The sequence below is a fragment of the Megascapheus bottae genome, chromosome 3 (genome assembly GCF_031878675.1).
Source record: "Megascapheus bottae isolate mThoBot1 chromosome 3, mThoBot2.hap1, whole genome shotgun sequence".
Taxonomy (NCBI): Eukaryota; Metazoa; Chordata; class Mammalia; order Rodentia; family Geomyidae; genus Megascapheus; species Megascapheus bottae.
The window spans coordinates 61,538,054-61,558,569 of record NC_143511.1 but is presented as its reverse complement, the minus strand read 5'-3'; the positions used below and the strand labels follow the sequence as shown (position 1 = coordinate 61,558,569).

The window sequence follows — 20,516 nt, the reverse complement described above, 5'->3', positions numbered from 1 at the left end:
GCAGCAAATGAAAGCTGACATTGATAAAGATTAAACACTAATAGCAGATTAGTCAGCATGTTTTGAGTAAGGGCAAACAACTTGATATGAGTGTATTCTTTTTGAGATAAGAAAAATTTTAATTGTAAAATATTAGAGATAAAAAACTGCTAAGAATATAACGACCACCTGTGATACCCATCACCCAGCTTTATCAGATTCTAACATTTTGTTATCTTTCAGATATTTTTAAACCTTATAAACACAGTTGAAAAACTGAATGTCCCTCCCCAATCCCATCCCCCACTCTCTCCAGAGGAAACCACTATCCAAAACTTACTGTCAATCCCAGGCAAACTTTGAACATCATGAGTTCATATGAACATATGCAGCAATAACTTACGTTGTTTTCTCTTTATTTTCTAAATAATTAACAAGCACACACTAATGTGTGAAAGGCACAGTTGTAGGTATCTTCATCAAGCTGAAGTTTGTCAAATTTTCAAATTTTATATAAATGGTTTCACAATGTATAGCTCATTCTACAATTACATTTTCTGCCCCAACCTTATTTCTGAGATGCTGATGACCTTAGTTCATTTAACCGATGTACAGTATTCCATCTGAGACTCTACCAACTTCTTTACCCATTTCCTTTTCATGGGCATTCAACTTACTCCAAATCCCTCTGGTACTAACTAACCTTCCCTTTTAACACACCTCTTGGTTAATTATCATGAGCACTCATTTCTCAGAAAGTAGCATATTTTTTTTACTTTTATCGTATTTTGCTAAATTACTCTTCAAAATAATTTTAACCAATAACTTAATAACCCGATCAATAATGTTTAAGGGCTCAGGTTTTTCAATATCTCTAACTATTTGGTAGTTTAATTTTCATTACCATAGCTAATTAAGTTTGTAAACATTTCTATGTTTATTATTCACTGCAGTTTTTCTCATGTAATTCTCTGCATATTTTGCTATAGGTTTTACATATTCTGAATACTAATTCTGGGTACTCATATTTTGTTATGATATTGAAAAATAAATACTTTTTCCTAGAAGCCTATGTATCTACTTAAACGATTATGATTTCTCCTTCTCTTCTTTCTTTCTTTCTTTTCCCTTCTCTTTTCTTCTTTTCTTCCTTTCTTCCTTCCTTCCTTCTCCTTCTATTTTTTTTTTTTTTTATTGCTGGTCCTGGGGCTTGAACTCAAGGCCTGGGCACTGTCCTTGAGCACTTTTGCTCAAGGCTAGTGCTCTGCCACTTGAGCTACTGCCTTCTGTGTATATAGCTTTGTGCATGCTAGGCAAGCATTTTACCATTAGACCACCCTCCTGGCCCTCCTTTTTTTTTTTCTTTTTGGTGCCAGTACCAGAGCTTGGACTCAGGATCTCATAATCCTATTCTGCTTTTTTTTTTTTTGCTCATGGCTAGTGCCCTACCAAATACATTCTATATTTTATTCTAAAGCTGTAGGGGGTAGAGAACCTTTTTTTTCCTGCCTAGAGCCATGTGAAGATACATATATATAGTGGGGGGGAGGGGGTCATGGGGCTTGAACTTGGCCTGGGCACTATCCCTGAGCTCATCAGCTCAAGGCTACCACTCTATCCTTGGGCATGGGCGTTGTCTCTGAGCTCTTCAGCTCAAGGCTATCGTCCTACCCCAGGATCCACAGCCCCACTTCCCATTTCTAGTGATTAATTGGAGATAAGAGTCTCACTAGCTAGGCTTGGGGCATGGTGGCTCCCGCCTATAATCCTAGCTACTCAGGAGGCTGAGATCTGAGGATCAAGGTTCAAAGCCAGCCCAGTCACAAAAGACCATGAGACTCTTATCTCCAATTAACCTCTAGAAAATGGGAAGCGGGGTTTGGCTAAAGGTGGTAGCCTTGAGCTAAAGAGCTCAGGGACAGCATCCAGAACAAGTTCAAGCCCCATGACCCGCCCACACACAAAGTCTCACAGTCTTTTGTGCCCTGGCTGGCTCTGAACCAGATCCTCAGATCTCAACGCCTGAATAGATAGGATTACAGGAGTGAGCCACTGTGGGGCTCCCTGAGCTTTTTGCTCAAGGCCAGCACTCTAGTACTTGAGCCACAGCTCTACTTCTGACTTTTTGGTGGTTAATTGGAGGTGAGAGTTTTACAGACTTTCCTGCCCAGGCTGGCTTTGAACTACGATCCTCAGGTCTTAGCCTTCTGCTAAACTAGGGTGTGAACTACTAGTACCCAGTCTATGTTCGCTATTCCATATATATGACCAACTCCCTCCTTTCTATTTTTTTCTACCAAAAAAACTGTAATACCTCTGCTGTTATATAATAACAGTAATTTGGGAGAATTCACTTTTTTAATATCTTAAGTTTTCTTCTCCAGAGACAATTTGCATTGTTGTTGTTTAGCAGCTACCTGACAGACTTTCGACTTGGATCCAATTTAAAATTGATGGCTGGAGTTTGGGGCCAAATGGTAGTGTAGATTTGAACATCCCTGTTCCCCAACACATGCATGAGCAGTAACTTGGGGGTTGCATGATCACAGATTTTTGGAGCAGCTCTCCACCAACACTAATCTAGACCAAGAGAGATTTATCTCATCGCCTTTATGTTCAGAGTAAGCTCTTTGGGGTCAGCTTTATGAAGTCTTCTACTACCCTAGAATTAACTCTCCTGTTCCCTACTCCTCATATTTGTCAAAACAGAAGTTCTGGTCACCAGCAATTGGCATATGCTTCTAGGATAAAAGCTAGCTGAGTATCTGTTCATGTTTTTGCATTCCTCTTTCCATTTCACTCTTGGCATAAGGATTCCATTCTTAGCCACTCCATTATCTATTAAAATTTACACACACATGTGTGTAACATTTGTGTTTCTAGTAGAAAGATTATTTAGGATATTTTAAATTTTTCAACAGTATAGTTTTTTTGTTTTTGTTTTTTTGCTAGTCCTGGGGCTCAAACTCAGGGCCTGAGCACTATCCTTGGGCTAGAGCTCTCAGGCTAGAGCTTTATCATTTGAGCCACAGTACCACTTCCAGCTTTTTCTATGTATATGTTACCAAGGAATCAAACCCAGGTCTTCATGCATGCTAGGCAAGCACTCATCACTAGGCCAAACTCCTGGCCCAACAGTATAACTTTTAAGTAGCTTGCTTTACTAATTTTAGATATACAATAGCTATTAAAATCCCTTCCTATAGTTCAGAATTATAATTGTTTTAGTTTTGTGAATTTCAAGGTTTTTATGGTTACTGTTGGCATTAAGAATTTAAGTCAGGGCCTTGCACTTGCTAGGCAAGTACTTAACCACTTGAACTATGTTTGCAACTCTGCTTGTTTGAGGTTTTGTCTGTTTGTTTGTTTACAGGCATAAACCACAGTACTCAGCTCAAGGTACTATTTAAGGTACATGGAATTTCATGATCATGGGCTGGCCTAGTAGCTCAGTGGTACAGAGTCTACCTAGCAAGCACAAGGCCCTGAATTCAAACCCCAGTACCACCAGGGGAAAATCCTATCTTCATTATTACATGTTTTAGGTATATTCTTCCTTTTATTAATATGTCCTGTTGTATTTTATCTTTAGTAATGCTGCTGATCTTTCATTTGCTTGAGATTGATAATCTCTATCAGGTTTCTTTTCTCATTTCTGAGAGTACATGTGAGACAGAGGTTGTAATATCTGAAAAGTGTTGGTGGTGGTGGTACTGGGGAGAACTCAGGGCCTGGGCACTAGCTATCCCTGAGCTTTTCTGCTCAAGGCTAGCATGCTACCACTTGAGACACAGCTCCTACACCTGGCTGTTTTGGTAATTTACTGGGAGATAAGAACCTCATGAATTTTCTGACGGGGCTAGCTTTGAACCTCAATCCTCAGATCTCAGCTTCTTGGACTACAGGTGTGAACCATTGGTACCCACCTTGTTTGTTGCTTTTCTGCAGTACTTGAGTTTGGATTCAGGGCCTCCTGCTGGCCAGGCAGGTGCTCTACCACTTAAGCCACACCCCAACCCTGATGATTCTGCTTATTTTTCAAATTATAAATTGCTGACTCTGCCTTTTTCTTTCTTCTTTCTTTTGTAGTACTAGGGATTGAACCCACGGCCTCCTGCCTGCTAGGTACATGTTCTACTACAACCCCAGCTCTCCCTGTGCCTTTTAAAAATGAAGGAAGTAGTCTTACACTGGTGCCTCATGCCTATATTCCCAGCTACACAGAAGGCTGAGATCTGAGGATTGTGGTTCAAAGCCAGCATGAAAGCCTGTCAGACTCTTATCTCAAATTAACTACCAGGAAAAAAAAAGGCACAAATGGAGCTGCGGCTCAAGTGGTACAACACTAGCCTTGAGTACAAAAGCCTAGGTATAGCACTGAGGCCCAGAGTTCAAACCTCATGACTGGTACAGACACACACAAAAGGAAACAAGGAAGCAAGGAGGAAAAGAGGGAAGGAAGGAAAGAAGGAAGGAGGGAAGAAAGGAGAGGCAAAGAAGAAAAGAAAGGAAGAAGGGAAGGGAGGGAGGGAGTCTACCAGTAGGTCACACCTATTGTCCTAGCTACTCAGGATGGTGAGATCTGAGAATCATGGTTCAAAAGCAGTCTGGGCAGAGAAATCCAAGAAATTCATTTTATCTCTAATTTACTAGCAAAAAAAAAAAAAGGCAGAGATTAAGACATGGCTCAAGTGGTACAGTGCTAGCCATCATGGTAAAAGCCTAGAGTGTAAGCTCTTGAGTTCAAACCTCACTACTGAGACAATACTGTGACCCACTCATATTTGGAGGCCTTTCTATTTCTTATTTTCTATCATCTCTTTCTTTTAAATACTTAAACTTTTTAAAGCATTTCCATTTTCTACTGAACTGATCAAGTTCACTCTTGCTTCTGAATTACAAATTGTCTATCCTTATTTTAGGTCTTTTTATTTTATTGTATACATTTAGATATGCACTGATCTAAAAGTGTCTGAAGATCTGGGCACTGGTGACTCACACCTGTAATCACAGCTATTTAGGAGGATGAGATCTAAGGATCTCAGTTCAAAGCCAGAAAAGTCTATGAGATTCGTATCTCCAATTAAGCAAAAAAGGAAAAAAGGGCCAGATGTGGAGCTATGGCTCAAATGGTAAGAGCAATAGCCTTGAGCACAAATACTCAGGGAACAGCACAAAAGTCCTGAGTTCAAGCCCCAGAGCCAGCACAATCAATCAATCAATCAATCAATAAATGTAAACATAACATGAGCCTTATATATTATAGTCCCTCACTGAACGAAGTTCCCTCATATATTCACTGTCTGGAACTAAGCTACACTATCCAATATGGCAGCAATTAGTCATATGTTACTTATGAATATTGATGTGTGGACTGGATCAAGAGATGTGTTCTAAGTAAAAAAAATACACATAAGGTTTTAAAGACATTTCTTGGAAAACTGAAAGTAAAATATCTCAACAATGTTTATATTGATTACATGTTGAAATACTTTGGACATAGCATGTTAAATAAAATACGTTTTTCTTTTTGAAATCAGGTACAATGTGTAGCTCAGGCGGCCCTTCCACTCAGATCCTCCTGCCTCAACCTCTCCAGTTAGGATTAGTACTGATTTCCAAGCCACCAATTCATTCATCAGTGATAAAAGAGAAAAGCATACCTCAATTGAGGTGTTTACTTTTATTTCTTATTTTGGTGCTGGAGTTGAATCTAAGTCATCACATATGTTAAGTACTTGTTCTACCTCTGAGTTATACTAAAGGCCTAAAGTGAAGACATGCCTCTTCCAATACCAACTTCCTATTTTGTTTCCCTGTAACAATGCTAGGGATCAAACTTAGGGCCTTGCACATGCTGGGCAAGAGCTCTATCACTAAGCTATACCCACAGCCTCCCTCTCACATTTCTAAGTTTTTATATATATTTTTAATTTCCATGTGTTCCAATTGACTATTTACTACATTAACTTGTTCTTGTTTACTCTCTTTGATAACTTTCAGTACTCTTTAACAGCTCTCTTCATTTCTTTTTTTTTTTTTTTTTTTTTTTGCCAGTCCTGGGCTTGAGCTCAGGGCCTGAGCACTGTCCTTGGACTTTCTCAAGGCTAGAGCTCTACCACTTGAGCCTCAGCACCACTTCCAGCTTTTTCTATATATGTGGTACCAAGGAATCAAACCCGGGTCTTCGTGCATGCTAGGCAAGCACTTTAACCACTAAGCCAAGTTCCTGGCCCCAGCTCTCTTCATTTCTTTGAGTATATTAAAAATACTTAAATGTTTCTCTCAATCAGTGGAATACTATACAACTGTTAAAAAGAATAAGATCATCCCATGGATAGTAAACAGAATGATCTGAATGTATTCAGTGTAAAAGGCAGGCATTTAAGTATGTGTAGAATACTACCATTTATATAAAAGTGTATGTGTCTGTATGTGCACACATATATATGTATACACACATGCATGTGTGTGTATATATATATATTCTTGTATACATACAAACTCTCAGAAAGGATAGCAAAAAAATTAATAACAGTGGTTGCCTCTGGGGAGGGAAACTGGGTGGCTAGGTGACAGAGGTGGAAATAGACTTACTTTTCACTGTTTACCCTTTTGTACCTTTGAATTTTGTACCACGTGCATGTATTACCTAGTCAAAAAAAAATAAATAATTTATTTTTTAAATAAAGGTTTTCTTGACTACTGTCTAAAATTAATTCCATCCAAAGAAAATGTCTGTTCTGGTGATTTTTCTTTCTTTTGAAGTCTGTAGGTTGAGTTTAGGGCCTTATATCTCATAGACAAGCACTTTTCCACTGAGCTATACCACACTCCTAGCCCTTATTTTTTGAAACAAGAGATTGCTATGTAGTTAAACTTGACCTTGAACTTGCTGCGAAGCCTCGGCTGCTCTGAACTCACAGCCCTTGTATTGCTACCTCCCAAATGCTAGGATTACAGATGTGTGTAACCATGCCAGGCCTGGTAATTAAATCTACTATATTAATATTAGATGTCTTCATGAATTTTGATTATAGGCTTGAGTAAGAAGTTTTTAACTTTCTCCTTTCTCCCTTCCTTTTAAATTATTTTAAAGTTGCCTCTACTTGGCCATCTGGACCCCTAATCCACAACCAGGCTTTACAATGACTTTTCAGGACTTTTCATGATAATATTGTAAAGATCATATATATACATTCAGTCAATGACTCAGCAAGTGGTTAATTCAGGTCTACTTGATGAGGCTATGTTTATATCAGCTACAACCTATAGCCTCAGATAATTTTTTTTCTTTTACCAATCTTTCACAAATGAGACAGATATTTCAACCAAACTCTGGCCTTCATATAGTGATTCTGATTCTTGTTCTTACCTGACATGAAACACGTCACTTGTAGTTTTTAATCCTTTTACCTGATAAGATCACTTACTACTAACGGTTGGTCCAGGAATGACAAATCCAGTGGGCCTGTGATTTCAGCCTTGCTTAAAAGTCCACAGCGATATTCGTTATATGGTTTTAGATGTATGCTATACTTTGTGTGCTACTTAATCCACTACTCTATGCATTTGAAGCAACTGAGTAATATCAAAACTAAGTACATTACCTTGCCTAGAAGTAATTGTCACATGTTTTAAACATTAAATGTATTAATTATAAAACTAATTTCATTTCATAAAGGTCAGCAAGAGATTAAAATACATGGTAATCCACCCATTCTAACTAAAGCTGCTAGCATTTAAAAATAATTCCTTCTAATCTTTTTCTTCTGCATCATTTTATGCTTGTATAATTTTATCCTATATTATCTCAACCACTTGCTATATAGTATATATAACCATCCTTTCAATGATTGTATATATCAATCCATCAAACTGTTCAACTGTATTTATTTGAAAATTGAGAATTTAAGAAGCTTCCAATAATACAAGGAAGTTTTCTGTGTGTGTGTGTGTGTGTGTGTGTGTGTGTGTGTGTGTGTGTGTGTTTTACTGTCAGTGGTTTGGATTTGGGATGATGATGAGAGATGTAAAGCAAAAGTATTAGTAGAATATGTGGCTGATGTTCTCAGTGATGACCTTGCTATACAGAGGAAAGAAAAAAAATCATAGAACTGAATAATTTCAGAAAGATTCCAATCAAAAAGGCTGACAGTAAATTTTGTAATTAAAGGAATAAGTTCTACAAAGAATTAGAATCACAAGCCAACTATGTAGATCAGTTACACTATCAGATAAGGCATGAAATACTGATTTCCAAAACAAAACATCTGAATTCATGTTTGCCTTTTCACGATCATACTTACCTTATATTATTTACACAATCTTCATGAGCTTCCGAGAGTGTTTTTATGTGCTTTGAAGATATTGGGTCAAAAAGCAGAACTTCGGTCTGTTCACAAGCAACTGTCAGCACTGACCTGAAACAATAACACACTGCTTTTGGTTTTCTAGTATTCTCTAATTTATTTATAATTATACAAAACAATGATGAAAACCTTTTTTTGTGGCCCATGTTTTTATGTTAGTAGAAACATTGTCAAAGATTGATACTATTTACTGTTAGCAAGGATACTAGAAAAATGGCAGCAGACACGGTAGGTGGCTCCAAGCTATGTAAAGACACAGGCAGAATGACTGTAGTCCAAGGCTAGCCCAGGCAAAAAGCAGGAAACTCAATCTAAAAATAAAGTTTAAAAAAAAAAAAAAAAGAGAAGTGCGGCCAGGAGTTTGGTCTAGTGGTAGAGTGCTTGTCTAGCATGCACAACAACCGGGGTTCGATTCCTCAGTAAAATATACATAGAAAAAGCTGGAAGTGGTGCTCAGGCCCTGAGTTCAAGCCCCAGGACTAGCAAAAAAAAAAAAAAAATCAAATGGAACAGGCTAGAACACCTGGAAACAAAACCATATAATTATAGTTATCTGATATTTGATAAGGGAGCCAAAGAAGTACAGTGGGGAAAAAAAAGATAGCCTCTTCAATAATTGCTGTTGGGAATGAGGCATTCATATACAGAAAACTAAAAGTGGGTCTCTGGTGGATCCCTGTTTGTCATCATGCACTAATTTCAACTCCAAGTGGATCAAAGACCATAACATCAGACCATGTCAGACCTGAAACTTAAGTTACTCAAAGAGGGAATAGGAGAAACACTAGAACTTACAGGCATGGGCACTAACTTTTGTTGTTGTTTTTTTTGGTAGGTCATGGGGCTTGAACTCTGGACCTGGGCCCTGTCCCTGAGCTTTTCAGCTCAAGGCTACCCTTGAGCCACAGCACCACTTCCCTACGCAGAAACTTTTCGAAGAGTCTCAGAGAGACAACAGATATGAGAGAGACTTGACAAATGAGATTACATCAAACTAAAAAAACAGCCAACAGATTGGGGAAAGATCTTTACCAGAAAAATACCGGACCACGGCCTAATATCCAAAATATACAAGTTAATCACCTAATTGCTAAATGGGCAAAGACACTAAAGAGAGACTTTTCATAAGGAGAAATAAGAATGGCAAAGAAATGCCAGGCGAAGTGGCTACTCAGGAGGCTGAGATCTGAGGATTAGGGTTCAAAGTCAGCTGGGTACTAAAGTCCATGAAACTCTTATCTCCAGTTAACCACTAGAAAACCAGAAGTGGTGCTGTGGCTCAAGGGGTAGGGTGGTAGCCTTAAGCTGAAAAGCTCTGGAACAACACCCAGGCCCAGAGTTAAGCCCCAGGACTGACAAAAAAAGAAAAACGAAAAAGTAGGAGAAACATAGAACTTATAGGTATAAGTAGGAACTTTTTAAGATTCCCAGGGGCACAACTGATAAGAGAGAGACTTGACAAATGGGATTACATCAAAATGAAGTTTCTACACATAAAAAGACAGTCAACAGTCTGGGAGAACCAGTAATACATCCAACGAGGCCTAATATCCAAAATATACAAAGAGCTAAAAAAAATTAACAACCCTCCAAACTAATAAGCCAATCATTAAATGGGCAAAGGAGCTAAAGAGAGACTTCTCAGAAGAAGAAAGAATGGCAAAAAGACACATGAGGAAAACGCTCAACATCCTTGGCCATAAAGCAAACGTAAACCAAAACAACCTTGAGATCCAATCTCACCCCAATCACACTGGCCAACATCAAGAATTCTCACAACAAATATTGGGAGAGATGTGGGGAAAAGGAACCCTATTGCGTTGTTGATAGGAATGTCAACTAGTATGACCACTCTGGAGGGTGATTTAGAGAGTCCTCAAAAAAAAGAAAAAACTAAATATAGAGCTGGGAGCGTTGGCTCAGGCCTGTAATCCTAGCTACTCAGGAGGCTGAGATCTGAGGATGGTGATTCAAAGCCAGTTCAAAGCCAGTCCAAGCACTAAAGAATGTGAGATGCTTATCTCCAATTAACCATTAGAAAATGTGACTCAAAGGGTAGGTAGGTAGCCTTGAGCTGAAAAAGCTCAGGGACAATGCCCAGGCAGCCTAGATACCCTTCAATAGATAAGTGGATTAATAAATTGTGGTACATATACACAACAGAATTTTACTCTTCCATTAGAAAGAATATTAGTCATTTTCAGGGAATTGGATAGACATAAAACAAATCATGCTAAGTGAGGTAAGCCATGTTCAGACAGACAAATAGTGCATGTTTTCTCTCCTATATGTATCTGGAAGCTAGATAAAAATATAACCAGAGGGGCCGGGAAAACTCCCGGCCTAGTGGTAAAGTGCTTGCCTAGCATGCACAAAGACCTGAGTTCGATTCCTTGGTACCACATACATAGAAAAAAGCTGGAAGTGGCTCTGTGACTCAAGTGGTAGAGCACTAGCCTTGAGAAACATCTAAGGACAGTGCTCAAGCCCTGAGTTCAAGCCCCACGACTGGCAAAAAAAAAAAAATATATATATATATATATATATATATATATATAACTAGACATGATAATCTATAAAAGATTCTAGGATTTCACACACAAATAAGACTAAAGGAGGATACCCTTAGGGAAAGAACTCACAAGTGTTACTTCTTTGAACATTTAAAATACTATTTATTGAAATTAACTTCAGAAAATGGAAACATGATTTTTTGTTTCTTTGTCTGTTTTGGTGGTGCTGTTTCTGCATTTAGGTTTTTTTCTTTTAGAGGGTACAGAAAGGGAGGGAGGAAAAGTGAATGAATACAATCATGCTATTCGGTATACACTATATGAAAATGGACTTTGTAATTTGTGGCAGGGATTAGAGCAGAAACTGGGGGAAAGCAAAGGAAGGGATAATATTATCCAGAAAAGAAATGTACTCGTTACCTGACTTATGAAATGGTAACCTTGTCGTCTAACACTTTAATAGTAACACTTATGTTTTAAAAATGTGTCATCTTGTATGTAAAAATCTTATACATAAAAAAACAATCTCATACATATTTCCCATGTTTGAAAACAGATAAGCATGGGACAGCTGCTACATATAGTCAAGTATTATATTAAAAAAGGTTAATCAGCCAGGTATGGGTGGCTCATACCTGTAGGCCTAACTATCAGGAGGTGTGAGATCTGAGGATCAGAGCAAGAAAGTCCCTGAGAGGGGCCAGGAGTTTGGCCTAGTGGTAGAGTGCTTGCCTAGCATGCACAAAGACCCGGGTTCGATTCCTCGGTACCACATACATAGAAAAAAGCCAGAAGTGGTGCTGTGGCTCAAGTGGTAGAGCCCTAGCCTTGAGAAAATCCAGGGACAGTGCTCAAGCCCTGAGCCCAAGCCTAGGACTGGCAAAAAAAAAAAAAAAAAAAAAAAAAAAAAAGTCCCTGAGAATGCTATCTCCAATTACCACCAGAAAACTGGAAGTGGAGCCGTGGCTCAAAGTGGTAGAATACTAGCCTTGAGCAAAATAACTCAGGGATTGTACCTCTAAGATGCTCCCCCCCCCCAAAAAAAGAAATTTAATCACTGATAAACATACAAATAAAAGTTCATTTCCTAAGTTAACTTACCTAATTATAAAAGTGCTTACTAAGTGATATTAGTTATTGTTGAAACTGCTCATCAAAATATGCTAGATGTACTACCTGTTGGAAATTATAAATTTACATGCACTTGTTAACTTTGGAAATTATACTCATCAGCTTTTTTTTTTTTTTGGCCAGTCCTGGGGCTTGAACTCAGGGACTGAGCATTGTCCTTAGCTTTCTCAAATTTGAGCCACAGAACCACTTCTGGCTTTTCCTATGTATGTGGTACCAAGGAATTGAACCCGGATCTTTGTGCATGCTAGGCAAGCACTCTACCTCTAGGCCAAACTCCTGGCCCCTACCCATCATCTTTTATTTGACCTAGATTCACTCATCGGACTCACAAAGTAACATAAAAAATTACAACAACAACAACAACAACAACAAAACCCTAAGGGTTAGAAGTTATCAAGTAACTTGTAGTCCTAAGTTTAAAAAGAAAAAAAAAAAATCACTCTAGAGCCTGGAGTGTGGCTTAGTGGTAGAGTGCTCACCTAGCATGCACGAAGCCCTGGGTTAAATCTTGCTACCACATTTACAGAAAAAGCCAGAAGTAGTGCTGTGGCTCTAGCCTTGAGAAAGCTCAAGGATGGTACCCAGGCCCTGAGTTCAAGCCCCAGACTGGCAAAAAACAAAAACAACAACAAAAAATATTCTAGGGGCCAGGAGTATGGCCTAGTGGTAGAGTGCTTGCCTAGCAAGCACAAAGACCCAGGTTCGATTCCTCGGTACCACATACATACAAAAAAGCCGGGAATGGTGCTGCGGCTCAAGCGATAGAGCTTTAGCCTTTAGCCCAAGCCTAGGACTGGCAAAAAACAAACAAACAAACAAACCCAAAAAACCACTCTAAACATCAACAAAATGGGGGCTGAATCCTTTATAGCTTTTACTTAAGTTACTTCAGCTCCTCAGTGTTTACTGTCAATTTTATATATTCAATACTGTTTAATTATAGTTACAAAAATAATTTGACATATATTTGATTATATCAAAAATTAATTCCTCAGGCCAAATGAGGTTAATGTAGTACAGACCTATTAAGCACATAAGCCAGAGTACAAATGTTTTGTATTTAATGGCCTTTCTGCTTCTCAGCCCAACCAAATAAACCTAGCAGAGACAAAAAGATTTATTTTGGTAGTCATTTTTATTAGCGTAATGAGAGCTATTAATGCCTATGGTAAACAGGGACTCAATGAGTTTTGGCTAACTTGTCCCATCAAATAATGGTAGAAATCAATAAAAGTGGTTTTATAAAAGTTAGGGATTGCTAGGAATGAATCCACATTCACCCTGAAACTGTTTCCATTGGCCTGGTTCATCTGCTGTGGATTCTATTCTTCCACAGGAATATACTGGGTACCTAGAGAGTTAATGTTTGGATGATGTTTGCAAGAATACTACTACTCTCATCTAACTGCTCTCACTTCTGAACTCTCCAGAAACAGTAGGTCTACAAGTGACCATGAGATGGTGGTGAGGAGAATGCCTGAAGAAGCTAAGTAGCTCTAAACTCTCAGGGAAGCCAGATAGATTAGATGATCACCAGGCATTTGACCAAGTGTGTGCGTGTGTGCGTGTGTGTGTGTGTGTGTGTGTGTGTAAAAAGAGAGAAATACATACACACACGCATGCACGCACAGATAAGGAGTGCCAAGCAAGAATAGACAAGTGTCTGGTGGCTGGGAGTTTGGCCTAGTGGTTAAAGTGCTTGCCTAGCATGCATGAAGACCCGGGTTCGATTCCTCGGTACCACATACATAGAAAAAAGTCGGAAGTGGTGCTGAGGCTCAAGTGGTAGAGCTCTAGCCTTGAGAAAGTCCAAGGACAGTGCTCAGGCCCTGAGCTCAAGCCCAGGACTGGCAAAAAAAAAAAAAAAAAGAATAGACAAGTGTCAATAGTTTTCCAGGGAGATGTTTGTTGATAGGCACTTGTGCCAGTTCTTAATTCTTTAATTAGTATGTAATGGATTACTCTAGGAAGTTCAAAACAATGTGCGAAAGTGCTAGGATGACACTTAAGCCTGAAGAAATAACTATTCCAACACTAGGGCATAAATCATTATTTTAACAAGTGGTACAGCTGAATTACTGTGCATACTACCTTAATATTAGGTATGGGCCCAGGACTCTATAATGCCTTAAAGATTTGAAATGGGCTGGACGTAGTGGATCATGCCTGCAATCCTACTACTCAGGAGGCCCAGCACTAAAGAACGGAGAGACTCTTAATGCCAATTAACCACTAGAAAACCAGAAGCAGTGCTGTGGCTCAAGGGGTAGGGCGGTAGTCTTGAGCTGAAGTGCTCTGGGACAGCGCCCAGGCCCAAAGTTCAAGCACCACAACCCACCAAAAAAAAAAAAAAAAGATCTGAAATGATAATGTTCATATCTTGTGTATCCCTTTTATATTTATTAAAATGAGGTACACTAAGTTTTTAAAAACATTTTTCTCTATAATGACAAATTCGTTTGTTTTCTCTTTCAAATATCAAATCTTGATATAAATTCAGACTCACTTAAATCCATAAGCACATATTCAGATGAAATGAATTTTCACTGTTACAATGAGACATTCTATCTCTAGTAACTTTTCTTCTTGAAACAAATTATATTTCTATATTAACATAGTTGACTAGTTTTCTTTAGAATGTGTCTGATTTGTTTTTATATCCTTTTACTTTCTTCTACCCTGTAATTGAACAATCTTTGTCTTTTGTTGTCATTTTTTTTTGAGATATGGTCACACTGTGTTAATAATCTTTCTGCCTCCAACTCCTGAATAAGTAGGATTATGGTAGCATATGCACCATACTTATGTAATCCTTGTATTTTAATCCAAACATTTAGTACATTAATATTCTAACAAGTAGTATTTGGAATTATTTTTAGCTATTCTTTATATCTTTATTATACCTTATGTTTTATTGTATATTGCTGGAAATCAAACTCAGAGCTACATGTATACATACATACATGTATGTCTGTCTGTATGCCACTGAACTACTCGACCAGCCTCCTGTCCTTCTTTATTTTCCTTTTCTTGCCTTCTTTTGGAACTTTTCCCTTTATTATTTACATTTTCTCCTACTAGTATATAAATTATATTTTCTTGCTTTAGGCGCCTTAAAAATTTTAATGTGCATTCTTATTAAAGTTATATACAGCATAACCACTCATATATATATATATATATATATATATAAAACATTAGGCACTTGCAGTATTTCTTCATTATGTATTGTCTGTGCTCCATTTTGTTAATATCGAAGATATTTCATTTTATATACATATTTACTATTCACTTTGTTTTTCATTTCTTCTGGCAGGGGTTTATGCTTGTAATCCTAGCTAGTCAAGAGGGTGAGATCTGAGCACTATAGTTCAATGCCAGCTGAAGCAGGAAAATTTTTTCCCCCAGTCCTGGGGCTTGAACTCGGGGCTTAGGCACTGTCCTTGGGCTTTCAGAAGGCTAGAGCTCTACCACAGCATCATTTCCAGCTTTTTCTGTGTACGTAGTCCCAAGGAATTGAACCTAGGGCTTCATGCATACTAGGTGAGCACTCTACCATTAGGCCACACACCCCGCTATATATACAATATATTTGATATCAAGGTAAAATACTGTAACAATATGAGATAACCAAGGGACAGCAAAGAGATGAGAGATAACATAGTACATTAAGGACAACAATCACTTATTATATGGTTTTTGTTTCTATATCCTGGAGGTCCTTTCATTTAGCACCATTCTATATGGCCTTATGTATCTAGGTTTTGTTCTATTGTAAATCTCTGCTAGGAGAGCCCAAGGTTTCTACTGATTATGACAAATGAGGGAAACCATTGAGCCTATGTTCCTTTGAGTCTGGCTTACTTCACTTAATATGATTTTTTTCTAAGTCTTTCCATTTCCTTACAAATGAGGCAATGTCATCTTTCTGATAGCAGCATAGAATTCCATTGTGTATAAATACCACATCTTGTTGATTCACTCATCAACTGAGGGGCATCTGGGTTGGTTCCATATCTTTGCTATGGTAAATAGTGTTGCAATGAACATCGTTGTGCTAGTGGATTTAGTATGTCCTTGTTTCTGGACGAGTGGGTAAATGCCAAGTAGTGGAATTCCAGCCCAAGTTTTAAAGTACTGAAGTCTGTGAGACTCTTATCTCCAATTAACCACCAGAAAACCAGGGAATTGGTGCTGTGACTCAAGGAGCAGGGTAGTAGCCTTGAGCTGAAAAGCTCAGGGACAATGCCCAGGCCCAGAGTTCAAGTCTCAGGATCCACCCCACTTCCCCCGCATCCCCTACCAAAAAAAAAATCTAGATGTAAAAGTTTTTCTCATATACTAAGAATAGTCACCACATTGGGGCCGGGAGTTCAGCCTAGTGGTAGAGTGCTTGCCTAGCATGCACAAAGACCCAGGTATGATTCCTCCACACCACATACATAGAAAAAATGCCGGAAGTGGTGCTGAGGCTCAAGTGGTAGAACTCTAGCCTTGAGAAAGTCCAAGGACAGTGCTCAGGCCCTGAGCTCAAGCCCAGGACTGGCAAAAAAAAAAAAAAAAAAAAGTAGAATAGTCACCACTAACTCTTTCTTACACTATTTTTTTCTTTACACTATTTTTTTTTTTTTCTTTTTGCCAGTCCTGGGCTTGAGCTCTACCACTTCAGCCTCAGCACCACTTCTGGCTTTTTTCTACGTATGTGGTACCGAGGAATCGAACCCGGCTCTTCATGCATGCTAGGCAAGCACTTTAACCTCTAGGCCAAACTCCCGGCCCTCTTTACACTATTATTAATTGGCTATTATAGTTAATCCTTTGAAGGTCTTTTTCTTCCTCTCCCTCTCTTCCAATTATCTATGTTTCCTCAGAAACTAAACATATGCCTTTTTTTCTCTATATAATGTGTTACTAGACTTCACATTTTCAGTCTCTTAGTTTTTCTGGTATGCATTCTGGTGATTACTTCATTCTATTTTCCAATATTCTATTTCTCTCTATGCCTAATTTGTTCTCATAGAGTGCAGCTTAAGAAGGTCCCAAATGCTATTGTCTAAGTGAAGAACATTAAGGAAATTTCTTTTCACGATGCTATCTTAAGAGGCAATACTCTATTTTTAACAAATTCATTATTATTTACTACATTATTGGAATTCTTGGGAAATTACTTTCTAGTTCGTATATCCTTTTTTTTTCTTTTCTTTTCTAGTGAGTGCCAAATTCCTTTTAGTCTGGTCTCTATTTTAAGGTTTGGGAATGTAACTCAGTGATGGAACATGGGCAAGACTCTAGGTTAAATCCTTAACACTACAAGAAAACAAAAACAAATCATAAATTCTCACATTGTGCCAATCCTCCTTCCCTGTATTGAGAAGCCCTTGTAAGTGATAATGGTTCTTCTATTTGGCAAACTGACTTAACTCATATATAACTCACTGACACAAACACAGACAAATGATCCGTCCCTAATATTACTTGAGCTCCAGTGTAAATGAACAGATGAAGCAAAACCAAACTTACTTTTATCTTGACAAAGATGAAAAAACAGTGGTTGACAAGCATATGGAGTGATAGGAACCTTCACATGTTTGGAGAACTGGTAGCATCTTAACAGAATCTTAACACACATTCTCTCTCTCTCTCTCTCTCTCTCTCTCTCTCTCTCTCTCTCTCTCTCTCTCTCTCTTTCACATATACATATATCTTTTTATTTATTCTAGGAATTTAACCTAAGGACATAAATCTAAAATATTTTTTCACAGAGATTTTATTTAAGCTGATAAAAAGTTGAAAACTAATGTTGAAATCATACATTAACCTAAGTAGCTCACAATATATTGTAAGACAAAAAGGAAAGCCACAAATCAGTTACACATTGATATTAAAAATAAATCTACACAAAAAAATTTTTTCCTTGGAGTCCTGTTTTTTTTTTGGGGGGGGGAGGAGTAGTGAGGGGGGTGCTGAATTGAATTATTGTTTTAGGGATCAGAGTACCTAATCATCTTTTTTTTTTTTTTTTTTGCCAGTCCTGGGCTTGAGGTCAGGGCCTGAGCACTGTCCTTGGACTTTCTCAAGGCTAGAGCTCCACTTGAGCTACAGGCACCACTTCCAGCTTTTTTCTATGTATGTGGGTACCAAGGAATCGAACCCGGGTCTTTGTGCATGCTAGGCAAGCACTCTATCACTAGGCCAAACTCCTGGCCCCCCCCAATCATCTTTTACAATGTTTCTAGGAAAATACAGTCCAGATCCAAATAAGAACTATGAGAAAAAATTGAATTCAATGTTCCTAATTCATTCTACCATCGCCTTTTTTTTTCCCTTGTGGGTCATGGGGCTTGAACTCGGCCTGGGTACTGGCCCTGAGCTCTTCAGCTCAAGGCTACCTCCCTACCATGGAGCTAAGTCGCGCTTCCCATTTTTCTAGAGGTTAACTGGAGATGAGTCTCAGGTTCTTTTGTGCCCAGGTTGGCTTTGAACCTTGATCCTCAGATCTCAGCCTCCAGAATAGCTAGGATTATAGGTGTGAGCCACCACCCATGGCTTACCATCACCATTCTGTACCCAAAACTCCATCTTCAAAGAGCAGACACAAGGTCTAGAAAGTCCTATAAAGTACAGGTAGAAAGTTATAAAGAGGAAATAAAAAATGGAAGGTTCTCAGAGCTTGGAGGAATAAGTGAGCTTTAAGAATAGAGTTCAGCTCTTGCCAGAACCTTCCATGAAGTGACAAGTGTGTGTTTATCTGCTCAAGAAACATTCGAAAATAGACACACAGTTGCACCATGTAATGACCATGAGGGGGACCAGAATTAGCTTAGGGATGGCATTGCTTTCATCTTACTCACCATCGTGGTTATCCCTTCATTTTCAGCATAGCAAATGCTCAAGGAACACTTGCCCAAGGAGGGTCTGAATAAAAGAACTAAGCAAATACTCCTAACTCCGACGCCTTAATGTGGTAAGAATTAACTGTGTCATTACATGATGGAATATGAGCAATTTTTTTTTCCTTTCCTGTCTCTTGGACTGTGTACTCAGAGAACAGTTTTAAATACAGACAAGATTCCTTTTTTTGGTTGCAGGGCTCAGGTCTGGGCCTGAGCTCCTTTGCTCAAAGCTAGCACTCGACTACTTTGAGCCACAGTGCCACTTCTAGTTTTCCGGTGATTAATTGTAGATAAGTTTCACGAGCTTTCCTGCCCAGACTGGCATCTGCGATCCTCAGACTTCAGCATCCTAAGTAGCTAAGATTACAACCGTTGAGTCACTGGCGCCGAGCTTCAAGATAGCATCCCTAAAGTTCTCCAAAGTACACCAACACCAAACATCAAGTACATAATTTGCCATGTTAAAAAAGCTGACGTCCTTAGTGAATGCAAAGGGAACTTCATAATGGCCTAAGTCTTGACAAACGTCCTTCTGGTGTCTAGTTTAGCATTTTTCTCGACCACATGAACGCACGCTAGTCACTTCCAGGCAGATTCCGGCAAGGGCAGAGATTCTGCAGGCACTCTCTACCCTTACCAGCTTAGACCAAAGAAAAGCAAGCATGCTCATTTTAAATGTGTTTATCGAGCCGCCTACTGTGTGTCCCCAAAGCCCCATCTGCCTGGATTTGCAGGAGGGGAGTAAATCAAGCCTTGCCTAACTCATTTCAAAAGGTCGCAGGGTCTCAACAGCGAACGCGCGATTCCGAAAGAACCAAGGCCTGGTGGCTAGAGGCTGATCGTGGACTGGCAGAATCTCAGCCCGAGCCGAGCCGAGCCGAGCCAGCTCCGGGCGGCGATGCCCGCGCCCCGCGCCCGCGCCCGCGCCCGCACCCCGGCGGCAGAGCCGGCGGCAGCGGTCCCGCCCTCCGAGGGGCCGCGCTTACCCGTCGGGCGAGTATTCGAGATTGAAGACCGCCCCGTGGGTGCGGGTGCTGAGGTACACCGAGTCCGCCGGGTGGATGGAACCATACAGGCTGGTCATCGTGCGGAAATTGTCCCGCGCCGGGTCCACAAACAGCCCCCGGCCCAGGCTTCGTTCTCTCAGCCACCCGAACAACCTGGCGCCCGGGCCGCCCAGGCCCGCGCTGAGGCCCTGACGGCCCCGGCTCCCCGTCCCGCAGTCCGGCCCGGGCCGCCGGCGCGGCGAGGATGGTGGCGACGGCTTCCCCTGGGCGCAGCCAGCCGACGACTCGCGAGCTCCGGGCGATGCCAGCTCGGCGGCGCGCGCGGCTGGGGCCGGGGTCCCCGGGAGCCGAGGGCTCCGGGCGACCGGCTGAGGAGCCGCGTCCGCGCCCGGCTGCGGAGGTGCCGGCGGGGGAGCCGGAGAGGGCAGCCTGGAGGCTGTCTCCTGCCCCGAGGGAGGCGCCGGCTCTTCCGCCCCGGGCGCCCGCTCCCCGCCCGGGCTGCGGGGCCAGAAGGGAAACATGACCGACACCCCCACCCCCCGCTCAGGCCGCCGTCCCGCCGGCCCACACCTCGATGCTCCCTCTCCAGCGCCACTTCCGGGTGCGGCGTCCTAAGCG

At 40.2% G+C, this 20,516-nt stretch overlaps 1 protein-coding gene across 1 annotated transcript in view; it reads right to left on the bottom strand.

Annotated features, from left to right (window-relative positions):
• Dcaf10 (DDB1 and CUL4 associated factor 10) overlaps positions 1 to 20,421 on the bottom strand; it is a 44,053-nt gene extending 23,632 nt beyond the window's left edge. The window contains exons 1-2 of the mRNA XM_090330281.1: positions 19,878 to 20,421; positions 8,289 to 8,402 (exon numbers count right to left, since the gene is read on the bottom strand). Coding sequence (XP_090186407.1) covers positions 8,289 to 8,402; positions 19,878 to 20,419 — 656 coding nt within the window. The 5' untranslated portion in view covers positions 20,420 to 20,421. The remainder of the gene's footprint in view (positions 1 to 8,288; positions 8,403 to 19,877) is intronic.
• Positions 20,422 to 20,516: the final 95 nt, after the last annotated feature.